This window comes from Gastrolobium bilobum, unplaced genomic scaffold (assembly GCF_033153095.1).
Source record: "Gastrolobium bilobum isolate Gb01-03AN ecotype WA unplaced genomic scaffold, APGP_CSIRO_Gbil_v1 utg16004, whole genome shotgun sequence".
NCBI lineage: Eukaryota > Viridiplantae > Streptophyta > Magnoliopsida > Fabales > Fabaceae > Gastrolobium > Gastrolobium bilobum.
In genome coordinates, this window is record NW_026895316.1 from 95662 (window position 1) to 113236 (window position 17575).

The 17575-nt window shown below is 31.4% G+C and overlaps 2 protein-coding genes across 2 annotated transcripts; one reads left to right on the top strand and one right to left on the bottom strand.

Moving 5' to 3' along the window:
• The first annotated feature begins 1002 nt into the window (after positions 1-1002).
• On the top strand, positions 1003-3737 carry LOC133305330 (protochlorophyllide reductase, chloroplastic-like). The gene is made up of 5 exons (XM_061505514.1): positions 1003-1058; positions 1184-1282; positions 1956-2487; positions 3110-3468; positions 3582-3737. The coding sequence occupies exons 1-5, from the start codon at positions 1005-1007 to the stop codon at positions 3735-3737; spliced, it is 1200 nt and encodes a 399-aa protein (XP_061361498.1). The 5' UTR covers positions 1003-1004.
• A 2215-nt stretch (positions 3738-5952) lies between these two features.
• LOC133305321 (stem-specific protein TSJT1-like) lies at positions 5953-8201 on the bottom strand. The gene is made up of 4 exons (XM_061505502.1): positions 7815-8201; positions 7297-7537; positions 7016-7136; positions 5953-6373 (listed from the first exon to the last, which is right to left on the bottom strand). Exons 1-4 carry the CDS (start codon positions 8024-8026, stop codon positions 6183-6185), a joined length of 765 nt encoding a protein of 254 aa, XP_061361486.1. The 5' UTR covers positions 8027-8201; the 3' UTR covers positions 5953-6182.
• Positions 8202-17575: the final 9374 nt, after the last annotated feature.

Here is a 17575-nt window from a genome sequence, read left to right on the forward strand (position 1 = left end):
TTAATCTGGTGTCCTCTTTGCCGATAAATGATTCAAAATTTTATGATTAGTGCGTTAGGGGCATCAACACAGTGATGCTGAAAAATTGTCTAGCTTGGATTCGAAGTATGGCACATTCACTTAGTACCCGAAATTCCCAATGCAAAAATTCAAAAAATATAGGAAAATCTTACATATCAACGCAAATATGCTGGCATAACAAATGCCTAGACTGTTAAATTTTGTGTATGCTTCCTGCAATTGAGGGTTCTTCAGTTCACTGATCACAACTCATTTGGACTATTCAATTGATAAAGTTCATGTTTAGTAGAGTTGACATCACTTGATTGTTCAATTCTTTGGGAATTACAAGAAAATTACTAGTCATGGTCATAAATAGTACCAAGTGCAGCTTCCGAGGCTTAACCCAAGACCAACTTTGATGTTGCTTATGGTCAGGCCCAAACTCACTAAAGCCCTTTATGCTAATTGGTTTTTGACATGGCTAGGCCCTTGAACACCACTTCAACAAGCACGGACAGCGACAGGATTTTCCATAATTACTTGTATCTTTGCCAACATATGAGCATATACATCCTTACTATCTACGAAGCTGACAAAAGAAGGCTTGTCTTTCTTACCTGCTACTCGAAATGTACCTCCATTCCCCAATCCCTTTCAGCACTGATACTCCCATCATCTCATACCTGCTATTGGGGTCTGCAATGGATCAAAATATCCCTTCTTTCCTAACTTCAAGAACAAAGTAAATAAAAATATCATAAGAAATCTAAAACTTAGAACCTCATTGGTTGGTTTGAAGTGACCTAGCAGGTGCACATGCTGCAAACTATCTTCTTATCCTTTCATATCCTAAGAAACACTACATTATATAAATTCGTTACAAATACACACTTTTGATACACATCTGACATTCCCACTTCAACCAACTAGCTTAGCTTGCTAAGTTAAATATTGTAAAACAAAAGACCCAATTTACAATTTTTTTCCTTCCCCAAGTTTCAATGGCTCTCCAGGCTGCTTCCTTGGTTCCTGCATCTTTCTGCATTCCTAAAGAGGTTTTCTTCAAAATTCTCACATGAACACATCTTCTTCATGTCTTCTTTTCTGCTTCTTCTGATACACTTTTCAAAGAGAGAAACTGAATTAAAGTTATGGTATATATGCCTTTATGTGTTTGCAGGGAAAGTCTAGTGTATCTCTCAGGGGAACCACTCTTTTTGGCCTTTCATTGTCAGATACTCTGAAAACTGACTTCAGCTCTTCGGCATTGACATGCAAGGTAACTGCAGCATATATATATATAGAGAGAGAGAAATTTCTGCACTGCAAATAAGTTATCTGCATTTACTCTCAAAACGACGTCGTTTTGGGATTGAAATATTAAAAAATTATAATTTTAAAGACTATAATAATCCTTAAATAAATTAAAATTACAAAAACACCATGATTTCTGCCCCAAAACGACGTCGTATTGGGCTTACTGCAGATAACTTATCTGCATTAACTGCAGAAAAAAACAAACCCATATATACGGGGTTTACATTTCTGCAGCTGTTGTACATGCAGTAATCAAATACTTACTATATATATATATATATATATATATATATATATATATATATATAAATATACGTGAAAGTATTAAATGCGGGGAATCATAACTATACAAGATGAACACATTAAATGTGGGAAATCATAACCATACATATGTCGTTGTTGTATGTAAAGCGATTGAGAAATGATTTTACCTATATATATATATCTTATTCCCATTTTTCCATTAAATAGTATCTACTTATTTAAGAGGATAATTAATTCCATTATGATATTTGACTTGTTTGCATTCTTTTTATTTGGAACTTTGCATGATGTGAGGGCTTCTCATGTATAATACTAGTACTTGGTCAAAATGCAAGCATAATCTAATTTGTTTATTTTCCCCTCTCAATCAGAGGGAATTCAAACAAAAAGTTGGTTTTGTAAGGGCCCAGACAATGGCTACTACAACCCCAGCAGTGATGAAGGCAGCACCAGGAGGCAAGAAAACTTTGAGGAAGGGCAATGCTGTGATAACTGGGGCTTCCTCTGGATTGGGCCTGGCCACTGCTAAGGCTTTGGCCGAGACAGGAAAATGGCATGTAATAATGGCTTGTAGGGATTTCCTCAAAGCTGAAAGAGCTGCAAAATCTGCTGGCATTGCTAAGGAAAACTACACCATTATCCATTTAGACCTTGCCTCTCTTGACAGTGTCCATCAATTTGTAGATAACTTCAGGCGATCAGGGATGCCACTGGATGTGCTGGTTTGCAATGCTGCAGTTTACTACCCTACTGCTAAGGAACCTACATTCACTGCTGAAGGCTTTGAACTCAGTGTTGGCACAAACCATTTGGGACATTTTCTCCTTTCACGCCTATTGCTTGAGGACTTGACCAAATCTGATTACCCATCAAAACGGATGATCATTGTTGGCTCAATCACAGGTCTAACTCATTAGCATCTTTATTTTGAATCCCAATTTTATCACGGGGAAAGATTTGTTTACAAATTTTGTTTACAAATTTTAGCAAATTATACTATGTACTCCCGGAAGTACATAGTGTAACCTAGTATACTTTCGGGAGTACATAGTGTAGTTTGTAAACAAAAAATTTGTAAATATAACCCTCCTTTTTATTCATAGGAAGTATCAACTTACACTTATCTAAGAATAATAATTCTTACGTCGGTATAAGAATAACAATTCTTACACCCAAGGTTAGTTGTTGATATCACTTACATCTAACAGCTCATATGGTAAATAAATAAGAGCCTCCGGATGCAAGTGAGATCATCGATTAAGATTGATGTAAATTTAGTCCTTAAGTTGGTCTTTCGCAAATATATTTGCGAAGGCGAATATTGGCACAAAGATTGGTGTTGTTGCTATATAACCTAGAGGTCATAGGTTTGATTCAAGTAATCAGTCTCTTGCAAATGCAAGGTAAGGCTCTTTACATAGATCCCTTATATGGACCTGCTCATAGCGGAAACTTTATAGCACCAAGCTCTATTGTTTAATTTTTGGGCTGCATATTGGTGCTGATGATTGTATGCATTAAACAGGAAACACCAACACATTGGCTGGAAATGTGCCACCCAAGGCTAACCTTGGTGACTTGAGGGGACTAGCTGGAGGTTTGACTGGGCTAAACACTTCATCCATGATAGATGGTGGAGACTTTGATGGTGCCAAGGCATACAAGGACAGCAAAGTCTGCAACATGCTGATCATGCAAGAATTTCACAGAAGATACCATGAGGAAACTGGAATCACATTTGCTTCCCTATACCCGGGTTGCATTGCCACAACAGGCTTGTTTAGAGAGCACATTCCCTTGTTCAGACTCCTATTCCCTCCATTCCAAAAGTACATAACCAAAGGCTTTGTCTCAGAAGAGGAATCAGGAAAGAGACTTGCACAGGTAATAATAGCAATGAGACACTTTTGAGATGATCATAAAATTTGTATGCTAAATGTGTTTGTTTTTTTAAGAATCCTTATTTCTCTTGTATGAAATGTTTGGTTCTTATATAGGTTGTAAGTGATCCGAGCCTAACAAAATCAGGAGTTTACTGGAGCTGGAACAAGGACTCTGCTTCATTTGAAAACCAGATGTCTCAGGAGGCTAGTGATGCAGATAAGGCTCGCAAGGTCTGGGAGATTAGTGAAAAACTTGTTGGTTTGGCCTAAGTGGTGCTTCCAACATCCATGTTCATTCATGGGGCATTAGCGCCATTGCTAGGAGTTAAATAACATCTCAGAAAATTGAAAAAAAAAACCCTTTTCTGAAGAGTTTGTTACATGCTTTGCTAGCTGCTACCTCCTTTTTTTTTTTACCTTGATGGCTAGTGTCAATGAATCAATCAAACGTGCGGCGAAGTGTCATTGCCAATTTTGTGTCAACATCTGGACTTTCTTCTCTTCATTTATTTTTGTTAATGCCTTAATGGTCATTTTTGTGAACTCCGGAGTGAATAGGCTAATATATTAATAATCTAACCCAGTGGCGGAGCCGGCTTCAAATTTGAGCCCGGGTCAAATTTTTTTTACGTGTATTTATTTTTTTTAATTTTAGTTAGTTCGTATCATAATCTATTTAAATTGGGAAAGAATCCGTTTATAAATTTTTTTTGTAAACTTTTGCAAATTATAATATATACTCTCGGAAGTACATAGTGTTACCTAGTGTACTTCCGAAAGTACATAGCGTAGTTTATAAGAGTTTATAAACAAAAAATTTGTAAATATAACCTCCATATTTAAATTATATTAAATATAGAGCACCTAAGCAGGCAGTACCAAGAAGAATTATAATTTTATTAAATATTTTTTTAATACAAGTGAAAATTGAACACATAACCTAATACAACTTACCCAAACCTCTTACCAAAAATATTATTTTTTAGATAAGATCAAAATACAAATTGTAGCCCGGGCCAAATTTAATTTTAACTCGGGCTAAATTATAATTAATTATATACTTACATATAATAAGTATAATTTATTAAAATTTAGCCCGAACCGGAGTCACACCGATGATATACCTGGTTCCGCCACTTATCTAACCATGATTTGGAGAGCTTAACTCATAAAAAGTTCAACAGAGGAACTGCAGAGAGAAGTTACTTAGAGCTTATTCCTTTATTAGTTGAATACAAAATTAAAAATGAAGCAATAATGTTAGAATGCCTTTTGTATTAAATGATATGTTGCACCGATATGGGACACGACACTCCGACACGTTAATTTTGAAAAATGTTATATTTCACATGTTTTGATATTAAATAATAATTTTAATTTATATAGTATATATTATATTTAATATTCAATAATTTAACAAAAAAAATAAAGTTAAATTTGTAATACTCATCAATTTTGCAAAGAAATATAAGATATCTCAAATATTTATATTAAACTTAATAAAATGGTAATCGTAATAGAACGAATCTTAAAATTAGAACTAAAAGCGCAACACAACGTAATTTTTGAACTTTTTTTTAGGTCTCTGCAACGCATGTTGAAGTGTCTAAGATTATCGGACACGAAACATGAAGTTTCTTGAATTACAGATTAAATGTACATATCAATCACGTAATTATATTAAAAAAATATACAATCATTAATGAGTTTTATAAGAGTTATGTTGTAAGAAAAGTGATTATGTAATGTTATAGAGATTCGTTTTGCGTCCATAAATTTTTTTTTTTTTGCTTCAAAAAATGTGAACTCCACAAAATATTATGTGTGTAAAAAATTTTCTTGTGTCATGTTAAATGATAAATACAAACCTCATCATTAATACAATCACTCGTATCAACTTAACTTTTTGAATTGAAATAATAATAGTTATAAAATAACAATTCATGGGGGCTTACAATCATGACCCACTTTCTATTACTAACGATTCCAATATAGCAACGTACGTGTTGGCGTTAATAAAAGGAGGTTGATTCCGAATAACCTCACCCAAAAAAGATATCAGTAAAATGGAGGTTCATAACAAATTTTGTCCGGCCATGGAACTGCAATGGTTTTTTTTTCTATTTTTTTTTTCAAATGCTACTTTTAAACTCTTGTTCTTAATTTTCCTTTTTCATTTGGATTAGTTTATTTTAAGCAAATAAGCACTAAACAGTTATTTTCCTTGAAAATAAGTTTTCCCAAACATGCTAATAAACTCCTAAATAGATCTAAAGCTTGAATACAAATGAGAATTTCACAAAGGCACCAAGTTCGGAAAGCCTTTAACCTGCCACATCCCACCAACCCCCTTATATATTAAATTTGGCAAAAAAAATACAAAATACAAAATATTTTTGTTGCCCATCAAATAAAAACCACAAAATCGTAAGAGTCTATTACTAATATTTTTTTTTTCAAAAAAATAACCGACAAGTCAATATATATATATATATATTTTAATTTCTGATTGTATGTGTGATATGTCACACTTTATGGAGTGACACCTAGCGTTATTCAACGTGGCGCTGCCACCTAACAAGTACAAATAAATGGCACCATGTTGCACTCCAATATCATACCACTTTATTCATAAGGGAACATGAAAAACGATACAGGTGAAAAGTTAAACAAACACACAACCATAAAACGTTTCTTTACATTTCAAATTTTAAGTTAATGTTGGTCCCATTCCATCCAATTAGCTTGACTACCAACTCGAGGTATACTGTTGACCCTTGCATACTTATCAACTTTGAAGTTGGCCCCACACATGGTCCCTTCACTGTCTATTCTAGGCATTGCCTTCAACTTGTTCATTGGATGCTCAAAGCTCATTAAACCTCCTTCACTGTGAAACATACACCCTGCATTGCAAAACAAACTTGTCATTCATCATAGCATAGATCTATACAATTATTTTATTACTTTCTTTCAAATGAATTTTTTGAATTTTCCAACCATCAATGTATTAACTAAAGCATTGTGACTTTTTTTTTTTTGGTACAGGTATCCCGTTCAACTTCTTCCGGTCACTTTGTCATCGGGGTACGGTCTTATAGGCTAGCTCCTTATTAGAATAGCGGGTGCATTGAGCTTCGTTACCGGAGGAAGGATGAGACTAATCCCTCACTCGAAAAGGAAGGCACATTCTCTGACCCTCAAAGATTTTTCAAGAATTTGCTTGAGGCAAGATTTGAATCTGACTCAAACAAACCCTTAGAATCTCAGTTGCCAACTGAGCTACCCTTGGGAGTTGCACTGTGACTCTTTTAAAAACCACTCCCCGTTAAACCTGACTAGCGAGTGTGGGACGGAAGCAATTCTTGTACGCGGCCTTACCCTTGCATAATTGTAAATAGACTGTTTCCTGAATTCAAACTCATGACCGTTCAGTCATGAAAGAACAACTTTACCACTGTTCCGGTTCGTCCTTTTTATTGTGACTCTTTTATGTTTAAAAAAATCTTGCAGAAAATATATTCTAATCAATGGTGGCAAAATGGTACCTGTTGGGAAGGGAGCAAAGGATTTGGCACAGCCCTCTTTTATAACATCTAGATCATCAGATATTACCACAGATCCATCAGCTGCAATACCCCAATAGAGTTTCACTCCACCATCAGAACCCTGAAACAAAGTTTTAACATCTTTTTGAAATAGAAGCACTTGAAAAGTAAAAGATGGGCAAAAGAAAACACCCATCATTGATTGTGTTGATGTAAGAAAGCTAGATGTTGGGAAAATGTCAAAAAGAAACATGGTTGAGATGTAGCTTTATCTTACTTACCAGTGCTGCAAAGACACTGCCAACCTTGCTGTCATAGACAACAAAGGCAAAGCTACCATCAAGATCCTTCACAACTTGATCTGCTGGGTAGGGACCACGGTCACGAAGTGTCTTATAAGCTTCAATCACAAACATGGCTTCATTGGTACCCCTTGACAAACCATACTGCTTTTTGAGTGAACACAGGTTGTTCAAGCTACCCAAAAAGAGGCAATATATGTCATCAAGCCCACAAAACAACCTGAAATCAAGATAAAGCAAGATTGTTCTGTGTTAAAGAAATAATAATATAAAACTGTTGATGGGTTTTCAGTTAACAACTTGAATGTTAGTAGATATGGTTGTTTATCATGATATTAGAACCTCTATGGTCATTGCTATTTTCTAGTAAAATTAAATCCAAAAGATGAGTATGTTAGTGATAAAATCATTGAAAGCCTATTATTTAGGGAATGGTTTCCTTCATATTTGTTTATAGCAAATAAAGAAGTAACGATATAATTAAGAAGGAGAATTACCTTTGATGAACAGAGAAAGGTTGATCAGGGCGAACATAAGCCAGAACAGCAGCATGACCAAAACTCAAAGAAAAAGTGTTATGAGGATGATGGGAAAGAAATTCTCTTAGAGTTTCCTCAGGAACCTTAGGCTTCTTTGTACCATTGTAAGATGCAGGACTGTTAAGCTCTTCAGGTGGGTGAGCAAAAGCCTTGTGAAAAATAGCTAACATTTTAGAAAGACTATAACTTTAGTTGCTAATTTTGTAGAGAGAAAAAAAAAAAATTAATGGAGGGATTTTCATGGGAAGATCAATGTAGTATTTATATTACAAGGGCTACCTAACATGGAAAGCGGACAAGAGAGTTGAGGGTGGTCGAGGTTGCTGAATCATCAAATTGTGGGCGTGGATCTAACTATCATGGATAAGATTCACACGAATTCCAAGCTATTCTTATCTTTACTTCTGATTTATTTTATTTTTATCCCACATGGGTCATTGTCACCTACTACCCAGATTCCAACCCTATTTGGCATTACCATGGGAACAGCTTACCTTGGGCTGAGCCCAAATTGTTATCCTAGCCCAAAGTCACTTAATTATGAAAGAAATAACCTAATTACTGTTTTTTTTTTTCGGCCTTCAGCTTTTGATTATTGTTCATTTTAAGATTATTGTTTTATGCTTTTCTCTTTAGTTAGTAGAATGAAATTACATGTAATATTATTTATTTATGCCTTCTAATGGATTTGATTAATCCGATTTTGAGTTTGAGTCTCTCCACTCTCTTCAAAAATTGTGACTTTTAGAAATTGAATTCATTAGCTTTCGTGATCTAGTTAAGTCGCCACCTGATCAATAACTCTTGGATAATGTTTTTTTTTTTTTTTAAAGGTTTCGTTTCACCACACTTAAATATGAAGTTAATTTCTACCTGAACAAGATTATCCCTTCTTAGAAGTTTATTTTTTTATTTTTTTAATCTAGCACTTACTTGCAATTATGAACTTTTCCTTTTTTGAATAAGATGAAGTGAGACCTTTGTTCATTAATAGGAATAATATTCAGCAATAGAAGTGACAACCTATTGAAATAGAGATAATTTCATAATTTATGCTAATTAGTGATGTTAACCAATTACTTAACAAATTATTCGGATTTGGATGATTTGGCACGGTGGCTTTTAGACTTATCGAAGAGATATAACTAAGACAGAAAGTCAGCATAGCCACTTTGCCACTTTATTTGTTCAAACCTGTGGGTGTGCAATTATGATAGCTTGTATTTTCTGTCATTTATGAGCTTCAGCACTTCAAGAATCATCACAGGGCAAACTATTTTAACTTTTTGTTTCCCTTACGGCTGGAAAGCATACCTTCTGACTGAGTAATTTGGATCGATGTTATAAAAACTGGATCGATCCGGCCGGGTCGATTTGAAAATTGGTGAACCGATCATGTAATTGGTTTGATTTTCATATTGAACCAGTCATGTTACAGAACCGGTGTGACCCGATCGGTTTAACCGCTGACCAGGCCCGATCTATAAAAAAAAAAACTAATTTATTTTCATAAATTAATGTCTTCTTTTTTTTACTCTCAAACACAAATAATTTGTTTTTTTTAAATATTTGAGTGATTTGTAGCTTATTAACTTACATAGATTATGTACCTACAACACTAATATGAGGTAGGATCCTTTGACACCGGTGTCAAATTTCAAATTTGACACCTCATCTGAGAGTCGTTGGATAAGAAAAGATCAATGATGCCACATGCTTACAAATCAGTGTCGTTGATCTTTTTTGATCTAACGACTCTAAGATGAGGTGTCAAACTTCAAATTTGACACCGGTGTCAAAGGATCCTGCCTCCACTAATATTATCTTGATTATGCAATATGCAGAAAATTTTGATTTGATTTATAGTTAGAGATGTCGTTTACTGAACCCGAAACTCTAGTATCACAAATATTATATCTTTGATTGATTTTTTGTTGGACAATGATGTATAATTTATTATTTTCATATTAAAATATTTGAAATTGGTATATTTTTTTACAAGTATTTAAGTATATTTATAGTTTTTTTAATATAAATTGTAGATTTACATATACCTACTGGGTCATGCGGTTGACCAGTGACCCACTGGTTGAACCAGTGACCTAGTACCTCGATCGGGTCAATAACCGGGCCGAGTTTAATAACATTGATTTGGTCGTTTTGTTTCTTTCTTTATTTTTTTTTAATAATGAGAGCAATGTTGTGAAAATTGGACCGGACTGACTAGGTCAACCCGAAACCCGGTGAATTGGTCATCTAATTGATTCGGTTATCACATTGGATCGGTCAAGTACCAGACCCGATGCAATCTGGTCGATTTTGGTGAAAAACGGTGACACGACCCAGGTTTTAAAAAAAAATATTTCAAAAAAAAAAGTTTTCCAAAAAAAAATCATGATTAACATATTTTTGTGATCTGTTATTTATTGACTTACATAAGTTATGTACCTGCAATACTAATATTATCTCAGTTATGCACTGTGTAGGAAATTTTGATTTGATTTATAGTTAAAGATATCGTTTACTGAACCTGAAATACGAATATCATAAAAATTATATGTTCATTTGATCTTTTATTGGACAATAATGTATAATTTTTTATTTCTTATATTAAATTATTTAGAATTTATATTATTTTTTTTAACTATTTGAGTATGTTTATAATTTTTTAATATAAATTATAAATTTATATATAATCACCGGGTTATGCGGTTGAATCAGTGACCCACTGGTTGCTTGAACCAGTGACCCGGTACCTCGACCGGGTCAATGTCCGGGACGGTTTTAATAACATTGAATGAGAGTATTAAAATAGACCAAGTCAAAACTAATAAAAATTAAATAAAGTTTTAATAGACCTAGCTCGGTTTAATGCTCATTAATTTGTAAATTAAAAATATCAAAATTAATTTCAATAAAATTATTAAATTTCTTTTCTTGAGTTTACTTAAATGTTTTTTCAAACAATATCCATCAAGTTTAAGAAACTATTAATTTTAAGTCCTTTGATTTTTTCAAATAAATTTTTTAAAATGTGCGATCCGGTCGATTTTGGTGAAAAACGGTGACACGGCCCGGGTTTTAAAAAAAAAATATTTCAAAAAAAAAGTTTTTCAAAAAAAAATCACGATTAACATATTTTTGTGATTTATTATCTATTGACTTACATAAGTTATGTACCTACAATACTAATATTATCTCAGTTATGCACCATATAGGAAATTTTGATTTGATTTATAGTTAAAGATGTCGTCTACTGAACCTGAAATATAAATATCATAAACATTATATGTTTGTTTGATCTTATATTGGACAATAATGTATATTTTTATTTTTTATATTAAAATATTTAAAATATTTATTATTTTTTTAACTATTTGAGTATGTTTATAATTTTTTAATATAAATTATAAATTTACATATAATCACTGAGTCATGCGGTTGCACCAGTGACCCGATACCTCGATCGGTTCAATGTTCGGCCGATTTTAATAACATTGAATGAGAGTATTAAAATAGGCCAAGTCAAAATTAATAAAAATTAAATAAAGTTTTAATAGACCTAGCTCGGTTTAATGCTCATTAATTTGTTAATTTAAAATATCAAAATTAATTTCATTAAATTTATTAAATTTCTTTTCTTGAGTTTACTTAAATGTTTTTTCAAACAATATCCATCAAGTTTAAGTAACTATTGATTTTAAGTCCTTTGATTTTTTTCACATAAATTTTTTAAAATATGTGATCCGGTCGATTTTGGTGAAAAACGGTGACACGGCCCGGGTTTTAAAAAAAATATTTAAAAAAAGAGTTTTCCAAAAAAAAAATCATGATTAACATATTTTTGTGATATGTTATTTATTGACTTACATAATTTATATACCTACAATACTAATATTATCTCAGTTATGCACCATGTAAGAAATTTTGATTTAATTTATAGTTAAAGATGTTGTTTACTGAACCTAAAATACCAATATCATAAACATTACATGTTTGTTTGATCCTTTATTTGTACAATAACGTATAATTTATTATTTTTATATTAAAATATTTTGAATTTATATTATTTTCTTTAACTATTTGAGTATGTTTATAATTTTTTAATATAAATTATAAATTTACATATAATCATCGGAGCATGCGGTTGAACCAGTGACCCGGTACCTTGATCGAGTCAATGTCTGGGCCGATTTTAATAACATTGAATGGGAGTATTAAAATAGGCCAAGTCAAAATTAATAAAAATTAAATAAAGTTTTAATAGACCTAGCTCGGTTTAATGCTCATTAATTTGTTAATTTAAAATATCAAAATTAATTTCATTAAATTTATTAAATTTCTTTTCTTGAGTTTACTTAAATGTTTTTTCAAACAATATCCATCAAGTTTAAGTAACTATTGATTTTAAGTCCTTTGACTTTTTTCACATAAATTTTTTAAAATATTTGATCCGGTCGATTTTGGTGAAAAACGGTGACACGGCCCGGGTTTTAAAAAAAATATTTAAAAAAAAAGTTTTCCAAAAAAAAAATCATGATTAACATATTTTTGTGATATGTTATTTATTGACTTACATAATTTATATACCTACAATACTAATATTATCTCAGTTATGCACCATGTAAGAAATTTTGATTTAATTTATAGTTAAAGATGTTGTTTACTGAACCTAAAATACCAATATCATAAACATTACATGTTTGTTTGATCCTTTATTTGTACAATAACGTATAATTTATTATTTTTATATTAAAATATTTTGAATTTATATTATTTTCTTTAACTATTTGAGTATGTTTATAATTTTTTAATATAAATTATAAATTTACATATAATCATCGGAGCATGCGGTTGAACCAGTGACCCGGTACCTTGATCGAGTCAACGTCCGGGCCGATTTTAATAACATTGAATGGGAGTATTAAAATAGGCCAAGTCAAAATTAATAAAAATTAAATAAAGTTTTAATAGACCTAGATCGGTTTAATGCTCATTAATTTGTAAATTAAAAATATCAAAATTAATTTCATTAAAATTATTAAATTTATTTTCTTGAGTTTACTTAAATGTTTTTTCAAACAATATCCATCAAGTATAAGTAACTATTAATTTTAAGTCCTTTGATTTTTATTAATATAAATTTTTTGAAATATTATTTTTTGCTTTAGATCCCTGATTAAGTAAAAGAAAGAGAAAGCGGGAATGTAATCAACCGGAATTATCTGTTGAATCTTTATCTTATTAATAGACCTACAATTTGTCTAAATATTAAAATTAACTTCTTATTTAATTGAAATCTCCTTCCATTCAATCTTTTATTGATGAATTTTTTAATTTCCTAAAATTGTGGACCGAGAGTAATCTTTGTTTCATTTTAAAATTATATAAGTGCTAAATGGGCAAAAAAAATTAATTAATTGTAATTTAAATAAAAAATTATGAATTTATTGCTGTTTTCAAACTATTTACGAGTATATTGCTACGTGACAGTGGCAGACCTATGTAGGTTTTAGTGTGTGCAAGTGCACACACAAATTTTTTAGAGAAAAAAAATAAATAAATATATATATATATATATATATATATATATATATATATTGGTTCATGAACAAAAATCACAGGATCCAATTTAATCTCTTAAAAAAAAGTCGACTCGTGATTCCTTTAAAATCAAAAATAGATCCATATTAGTCATTTTGAGAGATTAATGTGGATCTTTTTGAATTTCAGAGGATCATGATTTTGATTATCTGGATCTATTTTTGAATTCTGAGGGATCACAAGTAGACTTTTTTTCCCTAACAGATTAAATTGAGACCCGTAATTTTTGTTGAGAACCCAAAATGTTATATTGTAACAGCTTAGTTGACTCTTGATTACTTTTTTTATATTAAGTTAAAGTTTTTTTTATATATATTCTTTTGTATTTTAATATATTTAAAATTTTCTTTAAAACTTTTTTACTTTAAGTGTGCAGACATTAAAAAAAATTTCTAGGTCCGCTATTGCTATGTGACGTGTCTTGATTGGACGTCTCCACTCACGTTCCATGTAGATGTGATAACCATATCACTCACGCCTAAAAAAGACGTGACAATTCATGCCTGCAAAAGGCTTGACCCAGCACACTCTATGTCTTGAAATTTCTGTCATTTTCGATGTTTGCTTAGTTACTTTTTTTCTATTTGCTTGAATGGGTGTGAAAACAGGCGGATAGAAAGTGAAGTGACAGAGAAGAGTAATGATTTTGGATAGGAAGAGAGAAAGAGTGTATAAAAATGTTGGAGAAAGAAGCCATGGCCATCTTAGAGAGAGAGTCTAGAGAAAGAGAGAAACATCGTGTTTTGTCATAAAAATATCACCTTTTTTCCCTTTAAAATATGGGAAAAATATCTATCTTTTTAAAAGATAGATGTTTATATCCTTTTAGATCCTAACTGTTAATTTCCGTCCATCAACGGTTATAATCTGTTGGGCCAAACTTAATGGGCCAAATTTATTATTAATTAATTAATAATTTTAATCCAATAAATTATAACCGTTGATGGACGAAAATCAACGGTTAGGATCTAAAAGGATATAAGTTTATATCCTTTAAAAGGATAAATGTTATTCCCTTAAAATATATCACCTATTTAAAACTCGTTTTCATTAGGGGTGTTCGCGGTCTGGATTGGATCGGTTTTGGAAGCAAAACTCATCTGATCCAATCCCTTCGGTTTGATCATGTAATTATCCATTCGGTTTAGATTTTTTTTTCAAATCCGATCCGATCCAATCCAATTTTTTTCGGTTTGGATTGGATCGGTTTTCGATTTTTTGAATATCCTAAAATTAGTTTCATGATTATTGTGCAAATAACATATTTCGTATATATTGCCTTTGTAAAAAAAAAAAATTGAAATACAAAAATATCATTAAACAATACTATAGTTGATGAGATGTGACTATGTTTTTTCTTGGGTTTAGTTGATGAGTTAATGGGTCTTGAGTTTAGAAATTTTTGGGCTATGATTGAGGAAATGACAAGTAGGTAGAGGATAATTAATATATCGGATCGGTTTGGATTGGATCGGTTTTCATCAACCCATCCGAAAACTGATCCAATCCAATTAAAATTTGCGGTTTTTTTTCGGTTTTCAATTTTTTGATTTTCGATTTATTCGGTTATCGATTTTTCGGTTCGGTTTTCGCGGTTTGAATCGGTTTGGATCGATTGATAAACACCCATAGTTTTCATTGTATTTTCATTTTTAAAAATATAAATTTTTTACTTTTAAGAATAATAACAATTAAATAGATTAATACTTAAAATAACTAAAAAAATAGGATTTATTTAAAAAATTTAAATTCAGAGAAAAGCTGCAATAACTATATTTTTTAGAGTAATGTGTAGCATATATTTAAAGACTCGTGCAAAGGACTTTAAATACTTTGCTTGGGTTCTGAGCCTTCCTTAGATATAATGTTTTGCTTTGATATAATGAGTCTTTAAATAAAAACTATAGTTTTTAAAAAATTATATAATGAGTCTTACAAAAATAAAAAATAATTATATACTGAGTCTTTTAAAAACAAAATATATCTAAAAAATAAAATAAAGGACATCTTACGAAATTATGTAATTGTTATTATTCATAAAAGTAAATAATTTATATTTTCAAAAAAAAATTTAAAAAAATGGGTTTTAAAAAGGTGATATATTTTAATTTTATCAAAAGAATGTGAAATTAAGAAAAATAGAAGTAGACTTTTCTACTAGATTTGATTATATTTACGCGTCAAATTTTTTTATTAATTTTAATTTTAATAATATTAAAAATATTATTACAAATTATAATTCCAAATATTTTGTCTGAATAGATCCTTTGGAAATCAAATTCTGAAAATTATTAAGTTATTAATTATTACTATTGAATTAAAAATTCTAACAATTTAACTTTACTTATTCTTTTATAGAGTTCTCTATTCTTTTTATGATTCCATTTTCTATTTTATTGTAATCAAACAAACATTTATCTTTTAACGAAGTATTACATTTTTTTAATTTTAATAGACATATGTGTTGCGTAAAATCGGCAAGTACACCGATTGTACCAAGTAATAAAAAGTGAGTAAGAATATCGTCCCACGACGATTGAGGCACCAGATTTAATTTTAACTATTCCTTTCTTAATTGGATGAACAAAAGTTGATTTGTCAAGTAATTGTGTTGTGACAATTGTGAACTATTCAATATTTCATGACCAATTAAAAGAGAAGTTGAAAACTTAAAGTAAAAAGGGTTGAGATTTGAGAAAATATTGTAAAGAAAACTATTGCAGTAAAGGACGCCAACACCTTTCCGATCCCCACCTTGTAATATTGATTAATATTTATATTTAATTACCCAATTGATCAAACAATTCACCATCTATAATTAATTAGTTAAGCCCTAATCTCTTAGTGATCTTAACCTTATTAACCCTATTAGAATCCTAATCCCTTAGAAATCCCTTTTCAAGTTAATCTTTAAGCCAAGTGAATTTTTCACGTTTGCAGTTCATATAGTCTATCCCTAGTGCATACATGAACAATTATCTTACCCTTTGTCAGGAATTAGAATCCCAATATTCCTATTGAAAATCCTAACCCTCGCAATCCTAATAGAATCGCGAATTCTAAAAGAATTATGGATGAAGAACAGAGTAAAATAAACTCAATTGAATAATTAACCATAAACTTAACCAAAATACAAGGGGTTCACATCAAGGGTTGTGACCCTTACCACAATATAAAAAGACTAGCCAGACATATTCATGTCTGACAATTTAAAGTATTGAAAAGAATTCATAAATAAATAAAAACCAAAAAATTGGAGAAGAAGCTTGCTCTGCGTTCTGCCTCCGTCAATCTCTCTCTGTGCAAAAATTCCCTTTTACTTTGGTTTCTGACTTCTTTTTATAAGCAACAATCCAATCAGGTCAGAATCTTTTCAAAAGATTTAATTTTTCTTTTCGTTTCCACCAATTATGAAATCAGGATCCGAATAACAAAGACCGACACCATCCGCGCCAATTTCATGCTATCCGCGCGGGCGATTAAAGAGGTTTCTTTGTTTTGGCGCTAATAGTGTGAAAACCACGCTACTAGCGTGAAACGTCAGGACTCCTCCTTCAATTGGCGCTACTTGGCGTGAGTTTTTGGAAAAGTTGGCGCCATTAGCTTGAAGTTGGCGCTAATGGCGTCAACTTGGCGCAACTAGCGTGGGAGTGCAGGAACTCTTCAAATTTTGGCGCTAATGGCTTCAAATCCATGCTATTGGCGTGGAGGATTAGTTTTCACGCTAATAGCGTGAAATTCAAGCTATTAGCGTGAGAAAATGGATAACCATGATTTGCACCATTTGCAAGCTTTCCTCCTGCATAAACATTGAATTCAGCGTGAAAGTGTGTCTGAAGATGGATTATCAATAATTCATTAAAAATAATACTTTTTATCGCTGAATTACAGTCAAATCCCTATTCTTTTTACGCTGAAATATCTATATGTTGAAGGCACATCAAACAATTCCCAGATTTAGATATTGTTGTCCCTAGCAATAAATAAGATCAAACATCAGGCAACAAGGATTAAATCTGTGAGAAGAATTTATGTCACTAATGCAATTTTCTACATTGAAGAGATTCAAAGTTATAATGCTGTGCATGAATGAATTCCAGTTGAAATTTTTCAAA

Excerpts from the sequence above, each read along its gene's own strand:
- LOC133305330 (XM_061505514.1), top strand. The coding sequence starts at position 1,005 with ATGGCTCTCCAGGCTGCTTCCTTGGTTCCTGCATCTTTCTGCATTCCT. Across the intron at positions 1,059-1,183 it reads CTTTCTGCATTCCTAAAGAG|GGAAAGTCTAGTGTATCTCT; the intron begins GTTTTCTTCAAA and ends ATGTGTTTGCAG. Across the intron at positions 1,283-1,955 it reads CTTCGGCATTGACATGCAAG|AGGGAATTCAAACAAAAAGT; the intron begins GTAACTGCAGCA and ends CCTCTCAATCAG.
- LOC133305321 (XM_061505502.1), bottom strand. The coding sequence starts at position 8,026 with ATGTTAGCTATTTTTCACAAGGCTTTTGCTCACCCACCTGAAGAGCTT. Across the intron at positions 7,137-7,296 it reads GCAGTGTCTTTGCAGCACTG|GGTTCTGATGGTGGAGTGAA; the intron begins GTAAGTAAGATA and ends ACTTTGTTTCAG. Across the intron at positions 6,374-7,015 it reads CTTTGCTCCCTTCCCAACAG|GGTGTATGTTTCACAGTGAA; the intron begins GTACCATTTTGC and ends TTTGCAATGCAG.